Source organism: Lissotriton helveticus, chromosome 3_2, assembly GCF_964261635.1.
Source record: "Lissotriton helveticus chromosome 3_2, aLisHel1.1, whole genome shotgun sequence".
In the NCBI taxonomy this organism is placed as follows: domain Eukaryota; kingdom Metazoa; phylum Chordata; class Amphibia; order Caudata; family Salamandridae; genus Lissotriton; species Lissotriton helveticus.
The window spans coordinates 388,009,974-388,033,970 of NC_136062.1; the positions used below are offsets into that span (position 1 = coordinate 388,009,974).

A 23,997-nucleotide genomic window follows, 5' to 3' on the forward strand; every position below is an offset into this window, starting at 1 on the left:
GACATTCGGAGAGGAAGGAGAAATAAAGATGTTGTATTATATGAGGATGAGAAGCATCGCAAACAGTCGTCAACAGGTACTCTAAAAAGTAATTTGTTAATATCTGAGGCACATTGTGACATAATTTATTAGATGGGCCAGATTAGATTTTGGTTTAGGTGAATGCCCCATGGTTGAGACTGTAGATGTATGTTTTACTTCTAACGTCAAGACAGTTTTTCAAAGCACATCTATCATGACACCTCGTAAATACTTTTGTCATAGAAAACCATTTATTTACTGTATAAATCTGGTATGTTGGCACAGTCAGGTATGGACTTTAAGATCAAACCTCCAAATGTTTCAGCATGTGATCTAAAGTTTACACAACTCCTCTTCTACAATATCTGCTACTAGCTTCATCTTAGTATCCCGAAGCGCAGCCAGCAGTTCTGCCACGTTGGCATTAGCACCTTTCTTTTTCTGCCACTCTTTTAGAGACTGCATCAATTGTTCACGCATTTGCAGGGGATAGGCAGCAATGATCCCATCAATTCTGGCCTCAGGAACTTTTAGTTGGCGAATAAGATATTTCCAGTCTCTTCCAACATTATCACATATAACTTGAAAAGCAGCAGCCAATTGTTCTGAAAGGGAAAAAAATATATACGGTCATTAGTGGTGTTTCCTAAAATCATAATGCAAAGAATTATCCCTTCATTTAATCTATTTTTTTTTTAGAGGGTTCTCCTTTTATTAAAAATAAAAGTTTAGAATGAAAGATTAATGAGGCCATTTAGACTAAGCCTACAACAGGCTTAGTCTAATTGGCACAATGTGCCCCCATTTTTGCACTAGTAGCTGCTTGAGCACCAGGACAAATTGTGAGAGCTCAAGTTTTGGACAATGTACTTTCAAACAGCCTGTCAATGCATATTTTAAAATGTAGTAATAATGCATGCTAAATGGGTTGAAGTACTTACTCATTTTATATCACACAACTCCTAATCAGACCCCAACAGACACCCAAACCCTGCTGCAAATGCCTGTTCTATGCAGTGTGATTTTGCAGTCGCAGAAATTTGAGTTCTTAATATTCTTATACCTTCAAATCACAGACATTAAAAAATGTATCCTGTACTTTCAATAATTAACTGTGCCTCATGACGCATTTATCCTTGCTTTCTTTTCAATGTTATGATAAGATGAGTTACTAGTATACATTTGGTTGTTGTGGTATTTGACTTACATGTACTGCTCAAAATCCTTTTGGTATGTCATGAATGAAAAGTGAGGAGTACACAGTTGAGCGTATGATGAAGGATGTAGGGTAGTACATTGCAAGGTCTTTTGTATAGTTTGATTTAGATTTATAAAGCATCGCATTTACCCATTGGCATCAAGGCGTAGTAGTCACGGTCTTCCGATAATGATAAGTGTCAGACAAACCATCCTTCTCATTCTAAAGGGCTGTCAAGATAGTATAAAGTCAACTCTTGAGTGCCTTTCTAAAAGGATGATATGCCATTAATTTGGTTAGAGATTGAGGAGGCGAGTTCCAGAGTCTGCCCGCAGCGATAGAGAAGGCTCTTACATCCCATCTCTTCTTCCAAACCCTGGGCACGGTGACCAAATTGCGCTGGGCCGAGCGAAGATTTCTGCCTGGGATGTACAGACGAAACATATCTTTAATCTCAGCTGGACTTGGAAGATAGAGAGCCTTCTGTATAATACAAATGGCTATGAACATACTGAGCTTTCTGATGGAAAGCCAATGCAACTCACACAACCCCGGAGCAGCGGACTGGTGCTTAGGAATGTCAAGAATAGCTCTTGCCAGCGCATTCGGAAACACCTGAAGTTTTGCCAGGACACTGATGTTAGGATCCAAGTAGAAGGGATTTGCAATAGTCTAATCAAACATGACAAACGCTAGAGCACCCTGCTTTCGCCCCGCCAAAGGGATAAAAGGAAAGATTTTCTTCTGCTTCCTCATAATCCTAAAGCAGGTCACAACAGTGCGACTGGCCTGTTTATTCAGAGAGAGTTCAATGCCCAGGATCACCGGAACTGGAATCGGGGGAGGGAGGGGTGCCTTTTCAGCCACAACTTACTAGTCCAAATCGAGGTTTGCATCCTAGAGAGCAACTCCTCGCTTTACTACTGCATTGAGTTTAATGAAATGTTTTGCCATTCAATAAGCTACCGTACACATATATTGAGTAGAATTATCTGCTGTAGCAGCAGTGTTTCTGGGAATCAACACAATAATCTGGATGTCGTCAGTGTAGGAGGTCACTTACATCCTAGACGCGAATAATGGCAGCAAGTGAGGACACATACAGATTAAATATTGTATGGCTCAGAGAGGAGCCCTGTGTCATTCCACACGACAGGGAAAAAACATCTGAATAGAATGGATTTAACAATACCCTCTGAGAGCCATCATTGGGGAAGGAGGACAGTAGAGCCAGTGTCTGTTTTGTAATGCCCAGGTCTTGTACAAAGACCTGCGTCAACCTTGTTGCTCTTGGTAATTACAGAATGTGGATCAGTGTTCCCCATTTACTCACTAAAAATAAGCTTGGAGTGCACTGGGAAAGCTCGGTGAACCTGACGAGCACCTGCTATTCACCTTACCAGAGTGGAAGTCCCCAACTAGCCCAAGGAGTCTAGAGATGAAGGGAGATGGAGGGACAGCATCTCCCTGCCAGAGAAGAGAGGGGATGCCCCAAGATCTATTGCTACAGGTTGATGTAAGCCAAGTGGTGATTTTGACTGGTGAGCACACTTCCTTTCTGCACCAATTGTGGTGTTCTTCATTTTACACTGATGCTTTGATGGTGGTATGGCACCTCCCTGGCTTGTCAGCTAACCTGACTGAGAGAGATGTGTGGTCCAGAGCAAATGCTTTCTGGCCTTGTACCTAATGTTAGGGTCAGACAACTAGTTGGGTTCCCTTCTAAGTGAAGATCCATAACCTCAGAGTCTATATACTAAGGTGCACGCAATTTAGTGGAATCCAGCCATCCTACAGACAGGAGGTGAATCCAGTAATGCTCTCTTCAGAACTGAGAAGTTGTCCATTTACTTTACAGGTTAACTTGTCCGGCATTTAAGACGTTTCTCAAGAGCATGATAGGAGATAATGGAAGTAAAAAGATTTAACATTCTAGGTTTTATGGAAAGGTATTCAATGCTTGTTTGTGGTCTTAATCTATATCATGGACGAAGGAGGAGTATTACAATGTTTTCGATGTGCAAATGTGCAAGATAATCCATGAGTGTGGTCACGGGGCTTTAGACAAAAATGTATATAGAATCGTGAGAGTTAAACGAATGTTGTAGGCATGGTTACATGTTGCAAATTATGTAGCTTGTTTTAAGGAGAATGCTAAGAAGGAGTTAAGAGACTTATGTTTTATACAAGGGGCTGCAGCAATTAAGTGAGGAGTATGAGGGTAGTGGCTAATATGTTATGGAAGGCATGACTGAAGGACTAGGGTTTGATGGTGTGTAGAGTTTTGGGGAGGGGTCAAGATAATCGATGCATCTTCTTGCATTTATGATGTCGCCTGATATTATTGGCAGTACACCACCCACACATTCCCACACTGGCAATAAGCTATTAAATCAGTAGACTGCTGTTTGGTTGGGAGGGATCTTTAGAGTGGTGTGTGGGTCTGCAGTGCTGCCACATTGTAGGCCCATGGCAGTACACAGCATCTACCAATGGGTGCTCCAACATTAAGCCGAGGCCAGTAACATGTACTGCAAGTTTAAAGATGGAGCAGGCAAGGCAGTAGACATCTATCGCCATCTCTCACTTCTTCACCACATGAAAACAGTGTGCTCCTCAAACCACCCCAAAAAGAAATGAAACTGTATCTTTACCCCCTCATTTCTATTCCTCATTCAGGGCTCGACAAATCCACTCGCCCGCTCGCATTTGCAAGGGAGAATTGATGAGGACGCGCTATTTTTAGGTCCTAGTAGGAAAACAAACTAACTTTTGTCCTCTGTCTTTGAAAACTGAGCAAAAGTGACAAGATAACAAGATTTAAATGTATTTGTATTGCTCACAAAGGGAGGGAGCAATACAGATGCCTTTAAAATGTGTTACCTTGTAACTTTTGCCCCGTTTTCAGAGACGGAGGTCAAGTAGGTTGCAGTTGCGTCAAGGAGATTTTCCAAAGTACTAGACCTGCAGGAATAGTACCATTTTTCGGATTTTTCAAGCCCTGTCATTCCAGGTCCTAAATTAGAGGAGGCCACACCTCCTTGAAGTCATCCTTAATGGGGATACTAAAACAAAAAAAACCTTTCCTCCTCCCATACTACCCTCTATAAGGACAAATATCTCATCCAACCACATGTTTTTTAGATCAAGCCTGGGCAGCACATGCGCTCCTTTGCTGCATGCTGTATTGGAGTATGGAATAGAAGCACTGTCCACTCTCCGTCCATATTTGTCTTTGGCTTGTGTCATTGCACATAGCTATTTGTAAATGCTGACTTCTGATACATTAACAGGAGGCAGTCCCTCCTTAGTACCACCTTGTTTTCCTTTGTAACATTTCATGAGAAATGGCCCTTTTACTTCTGTGGTCTATAGTCTGTAAGCACTATTTTCTCTAATGGGCTTCTCCTAATGCAGGCACGACACGCTTTCCTGCAACATTCAGCACGCCATGCACGCTTTCACTTTCCAAGCAGAACGGGATAATGGAGGCCTCTTCATTGAATAGGTCTCGCATTTACAAGAGTTTGAACTATTGGCATTGTAAATGACAGTGCCTTTTATTTATGTGTTAATTAGCAAAACAGAGAAGTAAAAAGGCATTGTCATATACAATGCCAATAGCTTAAACTCTTGCAAATGTGAGACATATTGCATTGCAAATGCTTGTTTTGTCTGCAGAGTAGTCTTATTTTATACCATAATGTGATCTACTTCTCTGGGTGGCTGGGTTGAATTGACAGTTAGCAGATTGCGGGATTCAGTGCAGCGCCAATGGGACTATACCTTCAGTTACCATCTGAGTTGTGGTAGAGGCAGATTACAATCTGTAATGAGGCTTCCTGTGCTCGCATACTTCTACCTCTGCTTGATCATGCTGATCCTGTTTTTTCCAGGTATCAAGCCAACCAGGAAAGTAAATGTAGTATACTTGTAAAGCGCACAGCTGCCCCAGCAACGGGGCGTCCCGGCGCTGTATAACTCTGGGGAACCCGTCCTGGTTTTCCCTGTGGGATGGTCCGTGCTGGGAGTCCCCAAGGTGGAGCCAGGCATCCCCGGAATTGGTGGGGCCGTTGTGGAGATTAGGCAAGCTAATGCCCAGAGTTGCCGAGTGGAACCCCTGATTAGAGTAAGCACCGAAGCGAGAATTATCGAGTCCGCTGACCAAGGTCCACGACCCTGCCGCGTCGGGAATTGAACCCTGATCCCGGGCTGACTTCTGCTCTCAGGCCTGCCGCCTCTAACCAGTGAGCCACACTACTCCACTCCTTCCAAAGTGAAGAGGGAGCGCAAGTCCTTTCAAGAATTTCAATTGTTAAGGTGAATGCTGATTCTGGCTGGTATTTATTGGTATGCTTTCCTACCAAGTGTGTTCTGCTGCGTTGATCATGGAGGGCAAGTGCCACTCATGATGAGTGGGAGGAATCGTAATAATCAGTTTTCCAGACCCTAGAGGGATATAGGATGATAAAGAGGCTTTAAGGTAGAATGTGGGTGTTCCTACGAAATGGAAAAGACTCTTCAACTAGTTCTATTCTCTACCCAATTTCATTAGCCTTCTCCCTTATATTGCCTATGATTCCTGATTTTAAGGATACCATTTTAGAGGAGCGGCACACAATGGAGACAGCCACTATCCTCATTCCTTAACAGAAATGTATCCTATAGACGATTCAGTCCTCCCTCTTTCTGTGTCTGTGGTTCCAATGCTTCTGTACTTGGCAGGCAGATTAATGGTAGTCACAAAGGTTGCTGCTCTGGTTGACAGTGTCCAGGATGGTGGATGGGCCCCCACAAAAAGATTATTCAAGATTTAACCAGTGCATGAAGTCTTCCACTTATTCTTCCTTTCAGACTCTTTCTACTTATATACTGTAAGGTAAAGACTGCAAATCTCCTTGCCAGGATATCATTACAGTAAAGATTTTGATGCATCTTCTTTTGACACACTAGGAACAACAGAAGTTCCTTCTGGAGTGGTAATTGCTGCAGAATGTCATGTGTGGACGTGGGATTGGAAGGTGAAAGTTCTAAAGAAATGTATTGCTTTACGTCTTCCTTTTTTTGTCTGATTTCTGAGCCTTAAGTAGATAATATTCTCTGCAACTCCTTAACCCCTTCGCTGCGGGGTGTTTTCCCCCCTATGCGAGGGTGAAGAGGGGCCGCGCACAGCGCCCCCATGCTGGCGACGAGCTGAGCTTGCCATGAGGCAAAGCGGAGCTGGCCACATGACGAGCTGAGCTCGTCACGGCCGCACCCGTTTTTAGAACGTTCAGCACAGCGGGGAAATTATCCCCGCGTGCGCACGTTCCAACGGCCGTGACGAGCTCAGCTCGTCATGAGTGGAGCTCAGCTGTACTCCATGACGAGCTGAGCTCGTCAACAGCATGGATGAGGTTAAAAAATAGAAAGAATCCTTTACCTTTTACTTTGAGTTCTGGATTTCTGACTCATCTAAATCTTCGTTTAGATCCAAGGCTTATTTCCGTTGTAGCCACAGCTCTGCTCAAGTTCAGTCAGAGGGAGGGCAAATTGTTTTACAGTACAGAAGTGAGGATCCTCATCTAAAGGTACTGAGGATTCTTCAACTAAACATAAATGTACCCGACTACCACAATCCTTTTTGCAAGGCACAGATACATTTTGGAGAAATCAAATGCTCAAGACTTATCTACTGTTCAAGATGGCTACAAAATCAAGTATTTCACGCTGCCTCCGGATTCTTGTCCCCATGTCACATCCTGGCCCACACACCAGAGAAGCAGTAGGTTCTAAAGTCAAGAAATCAGGTTTTCTTCGACAAGAGGCCCATCTCTCCTGTTCCCAAAGAGGACCAGTGAAAGGGAGTTTACTTTTTGCTGGCCGGGTGTCTTCCCTTTTAGTTTGAGGCCCTTCCTTTCATTCTGTAATTTACACAAAAGTGTCTTTCAATTGTCTGCCTCTGATGGTTACTCTCCTTCAGAATATACTAGTCATCCAACTAAAGCATATCATATGACTGGCTATTCCATGGATATTCAAGAGACCAGTATTTAGTGTATGTGGTGTATACTCGCAAGCTTCTGGCCTCCAAAGGTTTTCCGGTCAACAAGAAACAATATAGGCAGGTACCTAGCAAACATCTCCAATTTATCAGGGCTCAGTTCCAGACAGATATTGGAATGGTGTCTGTGCTCTCAAACCATGGCTGTAAAATCTATTCACATTTAACATCCGTGCTGGCTCTCCATTCAGCTCAGGCTCAGAGATGGATTTAAAGCCAAGCGTTGATGACAAATTACTTTAACTTCTACAGAAGCGATTTAATCATTCTGTCCTGAATATTCTGTATCTTAATTCTTTTTCTTGCTCTGTGATTCCCTCCTAGAACTCTTTAATCTTTGACATTCCATGGGCACATCTGCACTAGAAAGGAGTTGAGACACATTCTAAATTGCCAGAATCCAGCCTCTTGCCTTTGTAGGCTCAGGGTTCCTGCAACACAGGAAACTGTCCAGGATTCTCGTTCTGTACATTCCCAGCTACCTTAGAAAAGGGATTTCCCCTTGCAGCTCTGCAGCCAGTGATTTTGGCTCCACTGAATGAGGTTGCGGTCAATAATAGAGTCTCTTTCAGCTCAAGACATGAGGTAGATGGAGGAACTGCGAAATTTCCTCAACATGAAGGAGCTTTCGTCAACGCAGTTCAGGGCAAGTTTACCTGTGTTTCTTCTGAAATTAAGATGATTTAGCAATCCTGTGGTCAATACTGTTCCCACTGTTTTACTGTTCAAGGTTTTGGGAGTTTTGTCCCTGGATTTGAATGCCCTAATTAGTCTGCTGTCAGGGGGTGATCTCTTTGCCTATCCTCTCTTACCAGTAATGCTGAATCTTATTTCCTGAGGTGCCAGAGAACTAGCCTTGGACCATTCTAGACCAGAAAGTATTGACCCTAATCCCCCACCAGCTATGTTCAGCTCAAGAGTAAATACTTCTGATCAGTGCTTTAGTTTAGCCGTGGGGGGCACCAGCACTTATTTTTAGGGACCAGCACTTATTTTACCACATCCCACATTTCCCGGGAAAACCAAAACGAAAAGACAGAGGAAAAGTAACACTTAAAATCCATCACCAAGGACGAAAGCAGACACCATTAAGAGTGAGATAAAGTGGAAGGGAGTGACTGGCAGTGTATTAAAGAGGCCTAGGGTGGATTCGGGACTGTGCACCCTTTCTATTCGGTATACAACCATTACCACGCAACTTTTACAACGACCTACCATTACCACGCATTTTTTACAACGCAGATCCATTACAACGAAATACCATTACAACGCATGTATTTACAACGCAGGTACCTTTACAACGCATACCATTACAACGTAAGTATTGGTAAGTATATAATTTTATTAAAAATATTATAAGTTTGGGTTTTTGGGTAAAGGGGTATTTTTAGGGTTTAGGGTCAGTTTTGGGTTTTGGGGTAAAGGGGTATTTTTAGGGTTTAGGGTCATTTTTGGGTAAAGGAGTATTTTTAGGGTTTAGGGTCAGTTTTGGGTTTTTGGGTAAAGGGGTATTTTTAGGGTTCAGGGTCAGTTTTGGGTTTTTGGGTAAAGGGGTATTTTTAGGGTTCAGGGTCAGTTTTGGGTTTTTGGGTAAAGGGGTATTTTTAGGGTTCAGGGTCAGTTTTGGGTTTTTGGGTAAAGGGGTATTTTTAGGGTTCAGGGTCAGTTTTGGGTTTTTGGGTAAAGGGGTATTTTTAGGGTTTAGGGTCAGTTTTGGGTTTTTGGGTAAAGGGGTATTTTTAGGGTTCAGGGTCAGTTTTTAGTTTTCAGGTAAAGGGGTATTTTTAGGGTTCAGGGTCAGTTTTTAGTTTTTGGGTAAAGGGGTATTTTTAGGGTTCAGGGTCAGTTTTTAGTTTTTGGGTAAAGGGGTATTTTTAGGGTTCAGGGTCAATTTTGGGTTTTTGGGTAAAGGGGTATTTTTAGGGTTCAGGGTCAGTTTTGGGTTTTTGGGTAAAGGGGTATTTTTAGGGTTTAGGGTCAGTTTGGGGTTTTTGGGTAAAGGGGTATTTTTAGGGTTTAGGGTCAGTTTTGGGTTTTTGGGTAAAGGGATATTTTTAAGATTAAGGGTCAGTTTTGGGTTTTTGGGTAAAGGGGTACAGGGTAAAAATTAAATACAATTAAATTTAAATTACATTAAAATAAAGTAATTACATTAAATTAAATTTAATTAAATTTAAAAAAATGAATTAAATTAAATTAAATTAATTTTAATTAATTTACATTAAAAAAAATATTTTAAACTTACCAATACTTACGATGTAATTGTATGCGTTGTAAAGGTACCAGCGTTGTAAATACATGCGTTGTAATGGTACTGCTATGTAATGGATCCTGCGTTGTAAAAATTGTGTGGTAATGGTAGTCGTGGTAAAAGTATGCGTTGTAACGTCATACATCCTTTCTATTCTCACTCTGATAGCGCCAGCCTCGGTTATCCGAGCATCTCTTTGAGCACCAACACCTATTACTTTACAAATAAAGCATTGCTTTTGATGTGCTCGTTCCCACTTCGGGCTCCTACCCATTACAGTTGTCTCGCCTGAGAATGTGCTTGTCACTGTGGAAATTGAATGATAGGATTATAGAATATGGGATTACCTGAAGTTGTGGTTCATGAGTCCGAAAGTTCGTCTACTCATAAAATCTATAATCACCATTGGCCCTCTTTCAGAAAGGATTATGTACTGCAGATACATTTTATATAATCTTGCATTCCCTAAGAGTTAGATATTTTCGATATGTTGTATTTCTTTTTTTTCCAGTATAACTAGCTTATTGCTGGTTTCTCACAGTGTCTGTCTCTGTTGGTTGGGAGCTTCTCTCACCCCACAACTTTCAATGTTACCCGCCACGCCTGCAGTAATCACATTACAGCAGTTTTCTTTTCCTTGTCCCCGACAGTACTTCTTTCTTCTCTACTCACAGTTGCTTTAATGTTTAGGTTTGAGCAGGGGCACCAGAAGGTGAGATGGCCTAAGTGCCATTATACAGGGTAGCAGAGGATGGGAAAGTAATATACTTTTGTGCATCGCTTAAGCATTTCTGCAGAGAGGCAGGGTCTCCTCTAAATCAAGTCACAGGGTTAGGACGCGAAAATCAAAGTAATGGGATTGCCGATAATTAGGGTGGACAACAATTTTCCCCTTCTGCAAACTACCCCACCACAAGTAAGCAAACTTGGATGTGGGAAACTGGCCAGATCTGCCAGCACTGGCCAGATCTGCCGACTCTGGTGCTAGGGATGGGGATCCGGTTTGAGTCTCGGCGTTGGCTCAACATCCTGTGATTCTTGGCAAATCACTTAGGGGCATATTATCAAGGGCTTTATCTCCGCTTTTTTAGCTTTAAAAGCCAAAGAAGCAGAGATAAAAATATCACCCTATCAACAACAGGATGCTATCATGCAAAATCGCATGTTAGCACCCTTTTCCACTACGCTTCCCTTTGGGCGTTCCAGAGCAAAATATTTGGAGAAATGTCGCTAAGCGACATTTCTTCTATTATGAAGCTTCACAATAACCCTGTTAGAGACAAAAAAACAGCACTAACCACGGTTAACGCTGCTTTTTTACGTCTGCTAATTTTCAGAATTAGCCATGTAATCCAATGGGAGGTGGAATACATGGCTAAGAACACCCTGCCCTATCTGCAAGGTATCGCTGTTTGCAGTGCAATTATCGCAGGGTTTCCAGCGATAATCACACTGTTTTCCAGCTGACGCTTGGATTCCTATCGCATTAGAGATATGCGTTGATGATATCACGCTATCTCCACGATAGGAACCAGCGTTAGGAGGCGATAATTATCCTAGCGCTAAGTGCCCTTAGCGATAATTATCGCCTAGCTTTGCTGATATGCCCCTTAATCTCCCGTTTTTCATGGCCAGCGCCTGGATACCCTCATGGGTGATAAATTGTCCTACGGAAATTTACAAATGTAATTTAATTTAAAAATCTAATTCTAATATCACTATAGAAAGACCACCTTCTTGCTGTCTGTATATCATGTTGCACAAGAATGTTTTATATTTATGATTATTTTGTATGTTAATGCTTAGCACATAAAGTATTTTAACACATTCTGAGATAAAGACCGTGCTATTTAAAAATATATGACATTGTTCTGCATTCTGTCCACCAATTGTTCTTTTTGCATTAAAAAATAAAAAGCAATAGACACTAAATATATAAAAAAGTAAAAAGTTGCCTACCTCTCTCCCGTGGATCCGGCTGGTCGCCAGCATCGTTCAATCCATTCTCTGTAAACGCGTCCAGTTGTTCCACCAAGTCCTCTCTTTTGATGTCACTCAGCAATCTTCGCAGCCCGTCCAGGTGATCGAGCGAGACCTCCTTCATCTCGAGCAGGACCGTGAAGAGATCCACTCCGCTCTTCACGCTTTCCAACTTCCTTTTGCCGATTTTTTCCCGGCATAGGAATTTAAGTTCGTCGAGTTCTTTCTGGGATAAATTTATGGAGAATTTGTGCAGTAAAGATAAGAGCGCATCCATGGTTTAAAGGAAAGTTCAAACTGAACCCTACAAAAACTTGTATAACCTGTGCGACTTAGCAAACGCCACAATCCAGGCAAAATCCCCTTTTCTTGGCTGTGTTTCTCGACAACGGCCCAAACTACACAGAAACTACACGTTTTGTTATGCAAACCTTCTGTCTTAGTTTCGCTTTCACAATGTTGCTTGATATCGAAAGTTTACTCGCAAGAGTAGAACGGCTTCTTGAAAACTCGCTGAAAGGCAGGATGTTGTTGACACAGGGTAACCTCTCAAGGGGGCCACAAGAGAAGCGCATAAGGTCACAAGGTGACTATCAAGTATCCGACTACGGAAGGCGCTATACCAGGAAGTTCTGATGACGTCATCGAAGCTATTTTTCACCCTTCCCAAGTGACTGTTCTCTCGAACAGACAGCAGGTGGCAGCGCAAGATCACTTTCGGTGTGTCTAGCGGCGAGTTGTCCTCAAAAATAGGGCGAGAGCGCTGCTCCCGACATTCTCAGAATATATATTCACCCGCCCTTTCAAGTTGCATTCCTGGAGCAATTTGTCATACGATACGTCCGCCCATTTCTCCATTGAGAACAGCAAAGATTGGCAAAATACTTGAAGTGTTGATCGCTTTCATGTAATAGACTGTTTAGATATTTGCCGTCTATTAATCCACTGGTTATGCTATGTTACTAATTTTTATAAAGCGCTTATTTGCCGCATGCAGCACGTCGGCGCTATAGTTGAAGCCGAGTAATCCACTACAGTAAAAAAAAAAAAGCCTTGTATAAAAGTAATCTTTCTAAGATTGCGGCAGCAGGGTGTTCATTCCTCAATTGAAGTAAAATAGGCGGTGAGAGCGTCATTGCTGTCAAGTTTTCACTGCGCTTTTATGTGTGACATTTCCAAGTATTCAGTATGCTTTGTGTGACATTTCAATTCCTTAGGTGTGACACTTTGAGTGACACTATTATAATGTTTGAGGCCGCGAGTCAGTGGTCTAGTAGCCGTGCACGGAGAGGTGCGCACACACGAGCTCGTGACGTAACGCGCTCGCATATAAAATAAAGGAGGCGTGGCCGGCAACCCAGTCCGGACCACGCGGTGAACCAAACCACTGTGTCCCGCGTATCCTTACTGCCGCAGCGCTTCTTACACCATGCGCGAGCGGCCTAGGGACACAACACTGGCGACGAGGGTCTGAGAACCCATGCTGTGCCCCTAAGCACCCACCGGTCTGCCGCAATCGGGAGCTCACGGCCGTGCCCTACCCTTGTTCAACGGCTGGCCCGGCTCCGATTGCGCCGGCAGTGCAGCGGCTCCACGTGCATCCCCAAGCAAGGGCAGGAGCATCGAGGCGTGCCACACTACACCGCCGAGTGGCCGCCCACGACCCCAGTGCAGGGCTGCTGCCTAGAAGGCATAAATGAGAGATTAAGGCTATCGAACCTTCAGATAAGGTGGGAAAGGAGAGTCAGCGGGTGCGGCCTACCACAGCAACGCAGCCCGAGTGGGCGGACGGACAGCAAGCCTAGAAGGCGGCAGGTCAGTGTCAGTGCGAGGGCAACCCAGACAGTCTCACGAATCAGCGCACGTACAACCCGCCTCACCCCAGCACGCGTGACAAGGCCGTGCCTGGCCAGGACCAGAGTACCACAGCCAAGTGTGATCCAGGCCGTGAGCTAGGCCCCTCCACGTTCCAATATGGCGTCCATTCCCGCCATTGAACCATTTGTGGTAGACGGTGCCCCAGCATCCCTGGTGCCTCGCTGGAAAGACTGGACAGATCGTCTGCAGATCTATTTTGAAGGCGCAGGGACAGCAAGGGAACGCCGCAGGGCCCTACTCCTACATCTGGACGGGAAGGACATACATAGGATTTACAAGACCATTGTGGAGGCCACCCCAAATACCTATATAACACTCCTCAGTGCTCTTAACGCACACTTCGAACCCAGGGCTAGCAAGGACTATGAAAGGTTCATCTTCAGGCAGGCAAAACAGGAAGCCGAAGAATCGCTGGATGCTTTCCACGGCAGGCTCAAAGAACTAGCCAGCACGTGTGGATTCCGCGACGAGCAGGAGGAAATACGGGGACAGATAATACAGGGGTGCTACTCCTCAAAGCTGAGGGTGACGATATTACAAGAAGACGGGAAGCCGTTGGCTGATATCCTGAAGCTGGGGCGCTCCAAGGAACTATCCCAAGTAAGGGCGTCGCACATGGAGGCGGCTCTCCACCGACCAGTCAAGGCGGAGCAAGTCAATACGGCAGAACAAATCAATGTCGTCAGGCCTAAGACACGTCAATATGGAGGAAAGAAGCCACAAGACAAACGCAGAGACTGCCGATACTGCGGGGGTCAACCGCACCGCATCCAAGACTGCCCGGCGCGAGGGAATAGATGCAGCTCGTGTGGGTGGATGAACCACTTCGCAGCAGTATGCAGGTCAACCAAGTCCAAGAAAGAGGCAGCCCACACCATAAAAGAAAGTCAGGACAGCGAAGACATGGACGATGATACCAACGACTATCCGGTCCACTACTACTTCTTTGCCATCGACCAACCCCAGCGGAAGAAGAGGCGCCTCCCAAAGTGTTGCATCAAGATACACAACCAAGAGGTGAGAGCCACGATTGATACCGGAGCATCCATTGAGCTCATGGCGGCGGATGTGTACAACCAGCTAAGAACCAAACCGCCACTGCAAGCCGCCAAGGTCAGGGTATTCGCGTATGGGCAGAAAACACCGATTCCACTGATAGGCTGTTTCCGGACGGAGCTGCAGCACCAGGAGCTGAGGACCCCGACGACCATATATGTCACCAAAGAAGGCAGCGGCATGCTTCTCAGCGGACAGGCAGCGGAAGAACTCCGACTGATATCCTTCGCGATGGCGGTGCTAACTGAAGAGCTAGACTCGATATTGGAGGAGTTCGTGGACCCCTTCCGGGGCATTGGATGCCTGAAAGGGAAAGAGGTATCCCTCCACATCGACCAGTCGATTCAACCTGTCGCACTCAGGCAGCGGAGGATCGCTTTCCACCTCAGGAAGAAGGTGGAGGAGGAGCTGGAAGCCCTTGAACGACAGGGCATCATCGAAAAGGTCAGTGGACCGACCCTGTGGGTATCCCCAATTGTAGTAGCGCGCAAATCGAAACAACCTGGTCAGGTCCGCATATGGGTGGACATGCGCCTGCCCAACGCAGCAGTCAAGAGGGAGAGGCACCTAACTCCCACAATTGACGACATCCTAGGAGAGCTGAATGGGGCGCGGTGGTTCTCCAAGATGGACCTCCGGTCGGGCTATCATCAACTACCCCTTCACCCGGACTCCAGCTACATCACCACGTTCTCCACACAAGTAGGCCTCAGACGCTACCGACGTCTCAACTTTAGCATATCCAGTGCCGCAGAAGTCTTCCAGAACACCATCCGGGAGGTTCTGAGTGGACTCCCAGGCGTCCTGAACGTCAGTGATGATCTACTGATCTACGCGGAATCCATCGAGGAACACCACCGGAGACTAAGAGGGGCATTGCAAAGGATCAAAGAGTCAGGCCTAACGCTACACAGGGAGAAGTGCCAATTCCTCCAGAACAAGATCAGTTTCTTCGGATATACATTCTCTGACCAAGGGATAGCACCGGACCCGGACAAGGTGAAGGATGTGCAGAATGCGCCTGCCCCCTCCAACATATCGGAAGTGAGTAGCTTCCTGGGCATGGTAAACTTCTGTTGGAGGTTCATACCTGACCTGTCAAACCTCACCCGACCTCTCCGGGAACTCACCAAGTCGGCAAACCCCTGGCAATGGGGTAAACAACAGGAGATGGCATTTAGAGACACCAAAGCGGCGCTGTCCGCAGAAACAACCCTGGCGTACTTTGACCCGGCTAAACTCACCAACATAGCCGTTGATGCCAGCCCCTACAGCCTAGGAGCGGTTCTGACACAACGTCAAGGAGAGGACGAATGGCCCCCCATCGCCTATACCAGTCGGTCATTGACAGACACGGAACAAAGATACTCCCAGATAGAACGGGAAGCCATAGCAATCCATTGGGCCTGCCGACACTTCCATGTATACGTGTACGGACACCCGTTCTCTGTGTCGACGGATCACAAGCCGCTGATCCCACTATTCCGAGGGTCAGTATCCAAGCCACCCCCAGAATTGAAAAATGGATTCTCCAGCTGCAAGAATACGACTACCAGGTGGAATACAGACCGGGAGCGACAAACCCAGCAGACTATCTCTCCAGACACCCCCGAGCTGCCACCCAAGGAGAAAGAGAGGACGCAGAGGATACCGAGGAATATGTCAAAGTGGTGCTGGAAAGGTCGAGACCCCTACCCATGAGTCTAGAGATGATCGTTGGAGCCACTCAGAGTGACGAGGTGCTACAGCTGGTGGCGAGCGCCATCCAATCGAACGACTGGAGAGCAGTCCAAGCTTCGCTGAGCAAACGGACACCACAAGCCAAGACTTCCATAGAAGCGCTCCTGAGAGTAAAGGAAGAATTATCGTTGGACAACCTAGGGTGCCTGTTGAGAGGTCAGAGGATCGTGATGCCTGAGAGCCTAACCCAGTAGGCGGTGGAGCTTGCACATGAGGACACCAAGGCATGGTCAAGACCAAGAGCCGGCTCCGTGCCAAAGTGTGGTTCCCAGAGTTGGACAGTATGGTGGAACAAACAGTCAAGGCGTGTCAATGGTGCCAAGCAGCAGGACAGCCCGAGAGACCACCCCCGGTCATCACAGAGGACAACCCGCAGAGGCCGTGGGAGTGTGTCAGTGCAGACTTCGGGCACCTCCCGGACGGAAGAAATGTTCTCGTTATTATTGATGACTTCACCAAATACCCCGAAGTGGAAGTCGTTACAACCCTTACTGCAAAGGAGGTCATTGCAAAATTTGAAACACCATAGCTACGCATGGAATCTTTGAGAGTGTCAAAACAGACAACGAACCACCCTTCCAAGGGCAGGAGTTCGCTGAATATCTGAAGAGCTGGGGAATCCATCACCGGAAGGTGACCCCCCGTTGGCCTTAAGCCTTAAGGTTCATGCGCACATTGAATAAAGTCTTCAGAATAGCCCATGCCAAGGAAGTCTCCATGGAAAAGGCAATATTCAGTTTGCCATCATTCCGGTTTCTGCAGCGGATTTAGCGCTGCTTGACACCAGAGACAGACACTCCTCGCCAGCATCCCACCCAGGCCGCAGGCCACGCCCCCTTCTCGGAGGCCACGCCCCCGCCAAAGACTACATAGGGCCGCTGAATGCAAGCGCCGCCATTTGTAATGTACTAACTCCTGAGGCGGAAGCCGGGAGTCACTTTGTTCTTTTTAAAACTTGATTGTTACTGCTTATTATTTGTTTTTAAACTACTCACCTTCTGCCATCATTCCGGTTTCTGCAGCGGATTTAGCGCTGCTTGACACCAGAGACAGACACTCCTCGCCAGCATCCCGCCCAGGCCGCAGGCCACGCCCCGTTCTCCGAGGCCACGCCCCCCGCCAAAGACTACATAGGGCCGCTGATTGCAAGCGCCGCCATTTGTAATGTACTAACTCCTGAGGCAGAAGCCGGGAGTCACTTTGTTCTTTTTAAACTTGATTGCTACTGCTTATTATTTGTTTTTAAACTACTCACCCTCTGCCATCATTCCGGTTTCTGCAGCGGATTTAGCGCTGCTTGACACCAGAGACAGACACTCCTCGCCAGCATCCCGCCCAGGCCGCAGGCCACGCCCCCTTCTCGGAGGCCACGCCCCCCGCCAAAGACTGCATAGGGCCGCTGATTGCAAGCGCCGCCATTTGTAATGTACTAACTCCTGAGGCGGAAGCCGGGAGTCACTTTGTTCTTTTTAAAACTTGATTGTTACTGCTTATTATTTGTTTTTAAACTACTCACCCTCTGCCATCATTCCGGTTTGAGCAGCGGATTTAGCGCTGCTTGACACCAGAGACAGACACTCCTCGCCAGCATCCCGCCCATGCCGCAGGCCACGCCCCCCGCCAAAGACTACATAGGGCCGCTGATTGCAAGCGCCGCCATTTGTAATGTACTAACTCCTGAGGCGGAAGCCGGGAGTCACTTTGTTCTTTTTAAAACTTGATTGTTACTGCTTATTATTTGTTTTTAAACTACTCACCCTCTGCCATCATTCCGGTTTCTGCAGCGGATTTAGCGCTGCTTGACACCAGAGACAGACACTCCTCGCCAGCAACCCGCCCAGGCCGCAGGCCACGCCCCCTTCTCGGAGGCCACGCCCCCACTCCACCCATCTATAAATCATGTGCCTCTTTCGGACGCGCAGCGGATGAGCGCAGCGGGCGCGACGTTTGCGCGCCGAAGGCGCACCAACGGTAAGCCTGTCTGCGCCCGTCCGCGTCCGACCGGGGCTAGGGGCCACCCACTCTGCCCACCCCATACAATACTCCTCCGCGCAGCTGGCCAAACTACAAGGCCCATGGCCTCTGGATGATATTGCGATAGCACAAATCATCAGGCTGGGATTGACTCCCCCACACACTTCCCCTTAGTCCCCCCCCTTATCCTCTCCTCCTACCATCTGTCCCTGTCCTGATCCACCAGCTTGTCCTCTCCCTAACGTTTTATCTGCCTTTTACCTTAACACCAGGTCAGCAGTCAAACACCACCACGAACTCTTTACCTTATTGGACCTGCATAAACCCGACCACTTATTTCTTACAGAGACCTGGTTTTGCGACAGCTCCCTTCCCTCCTTATTAGCTATGCTTCCTGCGTCATATTTTGGTCTTCGAGCCGACCGTCCCCCCGGGAAACCAGGTGGTGGCGTCGCCCTGATTGCTCGTAGGGAAATCACTTTTCAACCTCTAGTTTTCTCTTCCATTGGTTCGTCAGACTTTTTAGTTGCTCGTTCACTTTCCTTCAGTACTCTGTGGAAAATGATTATTTATCATACAGTTATGTCCCATCATACACCCTCTTCCGTCACGTCCCCGAGCCCATCATGCCAAAACACGAGCACACGAGAACACGAGCACCAGAGAAAAACGAGCACGAACCGATCACGCACTGATCATGCGCCTCGTGTAGTTACACACGCGCTCTCCTTCCCCAAAATAAAAGTCAAACGCTCATCCGTATGGTCAAAGCGACTCCGAGAGCCAACTGCCTCACTCAAACCGTGCATTACTGTGGTTAAGCCGATGCTGAGAACAAGACCCCCCCCCCCCTCCATCTGTAACCATTTCCCTACAATCGGGCCAATTCCGAGAAATAGGCCCCATTCTGTTAAACCACGATAACCAATTCCGAGAAGAAGAGCCCCCGAATGCTGAAACACGACAAACAGACATCCTGTCACGACCACCTCTCCCTTATCTAAGGAACCAGCCTAGTGTTATTTCTCCACACCTTCGCCTCTCTTGTGCTTCCTCATTCTAAATCATGACTCAGCCTTATCTCCTCTACCATGTCTTCACTCTTTCATGACGCTGCCTCCTTTTATGGTCATGACTTCTGTTTTATTGCAACATATGATCCGGGCCTACATGACTTCTGTTTTATGTTAACGTATGATCCGGGCATGCATTGAAGGGAAGCTCCTTCCTCTTTTCCTGCTATAAATACTGTGTGTTCAGATAATAATGTTAGAGATTCTTCCGATCCTCCTCAGGTGACGGAGCTCTCCCTTAACTCGAGTTACTGAATAAAGACCCTGAATTCGAACCACCACGGACTCTGCTCTTCATACTTGAACTTATTGATATTGCCTAGAAATTCCGATCAAGGTAAATTACTAAAATATTTATCACAGCAAATTGGCGCCCGAACAGGAACTTCCCTTTCTCCCCACACGCCGGTGATGCGGACCTAGACCGGTCTCTTCAAAACATCGACGGACTTCCAAGTGCACACTGCAGGGTGTTCCTGCATGAACTCCTTTGTGTCGAAGAGGGACCGAGCCACGGCCTAGCTATCCATACGAGGCGGTGAGGACGACAGCGGAAGTCTCGACCCAGAGCCCGAAACCTGTGAAGATTGCCGAGTCCGAGGTCGTCTGAAACCCGACCAGTCCCTGTCCATGAGCGCTGCGTAAACAAGTGTCCAGATCTTCAAGATCTTCAAGTTCTCTGCATCTCGGTGAGTACTGCTGAGGGTGTATCAAGACGGGTTCTGAGTTTTTCAGAGCACGGTAAAGACGGGTTTCTAGAAAACGGTATGTTTGTACTCTGATACTCAGAGTATATCGAGATTTCAAGTGTAAATCTTTGTTTGTGTTTGATACAATGACTTTGTTCTCTAAACTGTGTAAACTAGGTACCCGGAAGGGGTTACTGGAACAATCTGTACCAGTCCCCCCGAAGGATACTCCTGGTTACTTTATGTATACTAAACATGGGATTGGTGCCATCTTGTATTTGGATCTTTGGGAAGGTTATACTAAAGATTTAAACGTTGCGATCAGATGGCCAAAGAGTGGCACATGGGATTTGAATTGCATTATGGCAGTCGAAAAGAAGTGTTGGGAAAAGAAGGCAAGACCTTCGATGTTAGAAAGCGTTGAGATATGGCGAAAAGAAGCACATCGAAGGGAACAGAAAGAGCAAGGGAAAGTTGAGAAAGCAAAGAGAATGTCAGAAGAAAGTAAGATGAAAAAGTTACAGGATCAGAAAGATGATATTAGTTTTGAACAAAAGAAAAGGGAGGCCTCGGCCTATGCGACGGGTATATATCCTGTCCTCTCACCGAAAATAGGGTCCGAGGTTAGCTCAGACTCTAGTATCCCTACAGCACCTCCACGCCCTAAGGTTTCTCCCGTACCCGATGATTTTATTACTACCTACTTAATGGAACCTCCTCCTGCTTATACCAATCAGGTAATCGCCAGACGAATAGTCGCACAAACTGAACCCACCCCTGACACCTCAAGCGAACCTCCACCCACGTTAGAGTGCGATTATGACCCAACCCCAGGGGAAGGGTCACAAGCAAATATCTCTCTTCGCCTACGAGAGACTCTAGAAGGTTTACAAGAAGTACCAAATGTCACAAATTGCCTAAACAAAATTTACAAGGCTCTCCGAACGGGAGAAAACTTATCCACGTTACAGGAAGCTATTAAAAATAGACCCATAGCACATAAAAAATGCCTCTCACGATTCATGATCACTTGTTTTATCAGAATGATAGCTAGCGCAGGAAAAAGAGTTCCTGATGATTTATTACAACTAGATCAAGCAGTAATCGCAGGAAATTATAATAAAATAAAAGAAATAGATCTCTTTATTCCTCTCTTCACGAGCAAGGTTTCTGATTACCATCAAAAAGATGCCCTTACCCAGGAAACAGAGAATGAAAGTACAAACAAAGACAGGGGAGAAGGAACTTCTTTTCACAGTGCAGTACGTTCCCGTATCCCTCATTCTCAAAATAATGGACAATTCAAACTTAAAACTAAGAAATTGTCAGCCCCCACAGATAAGTTGTTCCAACGAACACAAGAAGCCCTAGATGATTGGATGGACGACGAGCCTCCACTCACCACACAAGAAAAAGAACTCGCTAGATCAAGCACACATTGGGTATCTCAATACTCTATATATGACCCTGATATAGTTGCCCAAATGTTCTTATCAATCCCTCTAACTTCTCAAAGATTTGCCAGCATCTATATGGTTCAACACCTCATTACAATGTACGGAGACACTGGTTGCCCGCCTAAAAAGTTACACTCTCTCTTACGGGACTGTTTAGAAGGGAGGTGGGTGGCCAGGGGACAAGAGTTTCTAAATATTTTCCTTGATCTACGACAGCGATATGTTCAGTGCTTTACAGACAGTTATGATATAAATACCCATCAATATGACCAAGGACAGTTCCCTCCCCGAGAAGTACACCCCGTAGCAGACTCCGCAGGGAAGTTACAACAAACATTTGTTTACACCCCTCTGACAAAACTAGAGATACTAGAAATGAAGAAAATGGTCCCTTCTCATGAAAAGGATCCCTCGGGTTTCCACAGGGAACTCAAGGATATCCTCCAAATGGGTTCCTTTACTTACAAAGACCTCAATATTATACTCAAGGTCCTATTACCACAGGGAACGTATGACAAACTAAAGGGAAAGGACTGGGAGATTGAAGGAAAAAAGGTAACATGGACGGAATTAGAGAAAGAAGACATTACTCGCAATCCTGGACAAGGCTTAGGACCCCTAGTTCAGGAACTCCCTCGCTGTCTCCCTAAAATACTATCCCAGTTACTGACCACTAAGAAAGAAGATTGGGATGCTATCTCTGCATGCAAACAGAAACCAGACGAGGATATAGGGGACTATTACACAAGATTGGAAAAATGTTTTCTAATCAACAGCGGTCTCTCCTCAGGAGAAGACACCTATAGTCGATTATTTGTCTCCAAATTCGTAGAAAATGCCTTACCGACAATTAGAAATAGAATACTGAAGGTAGAGAGTACTTGGCAAGCAAGCTCTCCTTCGCAAGCCCTTCAGATGCTCCAATATCATCAAAATAGAATTAGAGACGAACAAGAAAAGAAAAGGACAAAGGATATTAAAATTAAGGTACTGGTAGCACAAACTAATACGATCCAACAGACTCCTAAACAACCCCAAGTATCGCAGGAAAAAGTTACTTGTAACTATTGCAAAAAGCCAGGTCATTTTGTGTGTGACTGTCCAGTATTACAACATAATATTGCCACTGGGAAGACACAACCTCGTAACTACCCACCTCGACCTTCTGCTCCGCCAACTGATACAAAACCTACTACCCAACTCTATCAGTATCCAGTATCATCCTATCCTGAATTCCCCACAATTTTATGAGACAGCTGGGGGGAACACGATAGTCGTCCACTGATCACGGTCCCGGTTGACCAAGAGGGTCCCTATGTATATGCTAAACTCCTAGGTAAAGAAGCAAAATTTCTGATCGACACCGGGGCTAGTAGGACGACAGTGCAACGCAATGAAATTCCCAAGGTACCCCTCTCTGGCTCAAATAGTATTTCATTGGGTTTCTCAGGTACACCTGTCATCAATCAAGTTTCTGAACCAATATCACTTCAAGTTGGTCCTCTTAAAACTTCCACCGACTTAGTGCTTACAAAATCCTGTCCCGAGAATCTCCTTGGCATTCAGACACTAAAAGAACTAGGTGCTATAATATGTTGTTCCCCGGAAGGAGTCCGACTATTCCTCCGAGATTTTAAAGGCCATTTCACTACAAGAGAACTAGATGTCAGACTAAGAAACATTCCCGTCACATTATGGGCTACTGATCCAACAGACATAGGATTTATGGATATTACACCACAACCTAGTGACATTGAAAGAAGGCGTTGTCCTACCCCGTGTCCGTCAGTACAAATTACCCCCAGATGCAGAACAAGCCCTTATCCAGATTATTGATGACCTGATACAAAAAGGAGTAGTCAGAGAAGTACCTTCCAACATATGTAACTCGCCAGTTCTGCCAGTCCGAAAGAAAACTGATGACGGTGCGCCACCAGTCTGACTTACGTGAACTCAACAAATGTGTAGTACCACAATACCCCGTGGTCTCAGACATCAGTACTCTGTTAACAGCCATAGATCCTGAGGCTACACATTTCACTGTAATCGATCTGAAGAATGCTTTCTTCAGTGTACCGATCCACCAAGACAGTCACTACCTATTCGGATTCTCCTTACAAGGTCGTAGCTTCTGTTTTACAAGAGCTCCCCAAGGATATACAGAAAGCCCCAGTATCTACAGTCAGGCACTTAAAAGACAGTTAGACGACATTGTTCTGCCCACCAATACGACATTATTACAATATGTCGATGACCTACTGATCACTGCACGCTCCGAATCGGAATGTGAACAAGCATCACGATTTTGTCCTAATGTTCCTTGCACAACATGGCCACAAGGTGTCACCCTCGAAATTACAATTGTGTTTACAGCAGGTGGCCTACCTAGGACACCTGCTGTCAAAGGAGGGTAGGGCACTCACACCTGAAAGAATTCAACTCATTTTTAACATTCCTGTCCCCAAGACACAGAAAGAAGTCCGTGCTTTTATTGGTCTCAGGTCTTACTGTAGACAGTGGATTCCCCAGTTTGCATACCTGGCCAAACCCCTGATACAGCTAACAAGCGCAACCTCTTCCCCATTGCCATGGACACCTGAGCACACTTTTGCTTTTGACACCCTCAAACAGGCATTA

The 23,997-nt window shown here is 45.9% G+C and overlaps 1 protein-coding gene across 1 annotated transcript; it reads right to left on the minus strand.

The window, feature by feature from the left end:
• Positions 1–250: 250 nt before the first annotated feature.
• On the minus strand, positions 251–12,124 carry FADD (Fas associated via death domain). The gene is made up of 2 exons (XM_078684273.1): positions 11,473–12,124; positions 251–626 (listed from the first exon to the last, which is right to left on the minus strand). The coding sequence occupies exons 1-2, from the start codon at positions 11,768–11,770 to the stop codon at positions 355–357; spliced, it is 570 nt and encodes a 189-aa protein (XP_078540399.1). The 5' UTR covers positions 11,771–12,124; the 3' UTR covers positions 251–354.
• Positions 12,125–23,997: the final 11,873 nt, after the last annotated feature.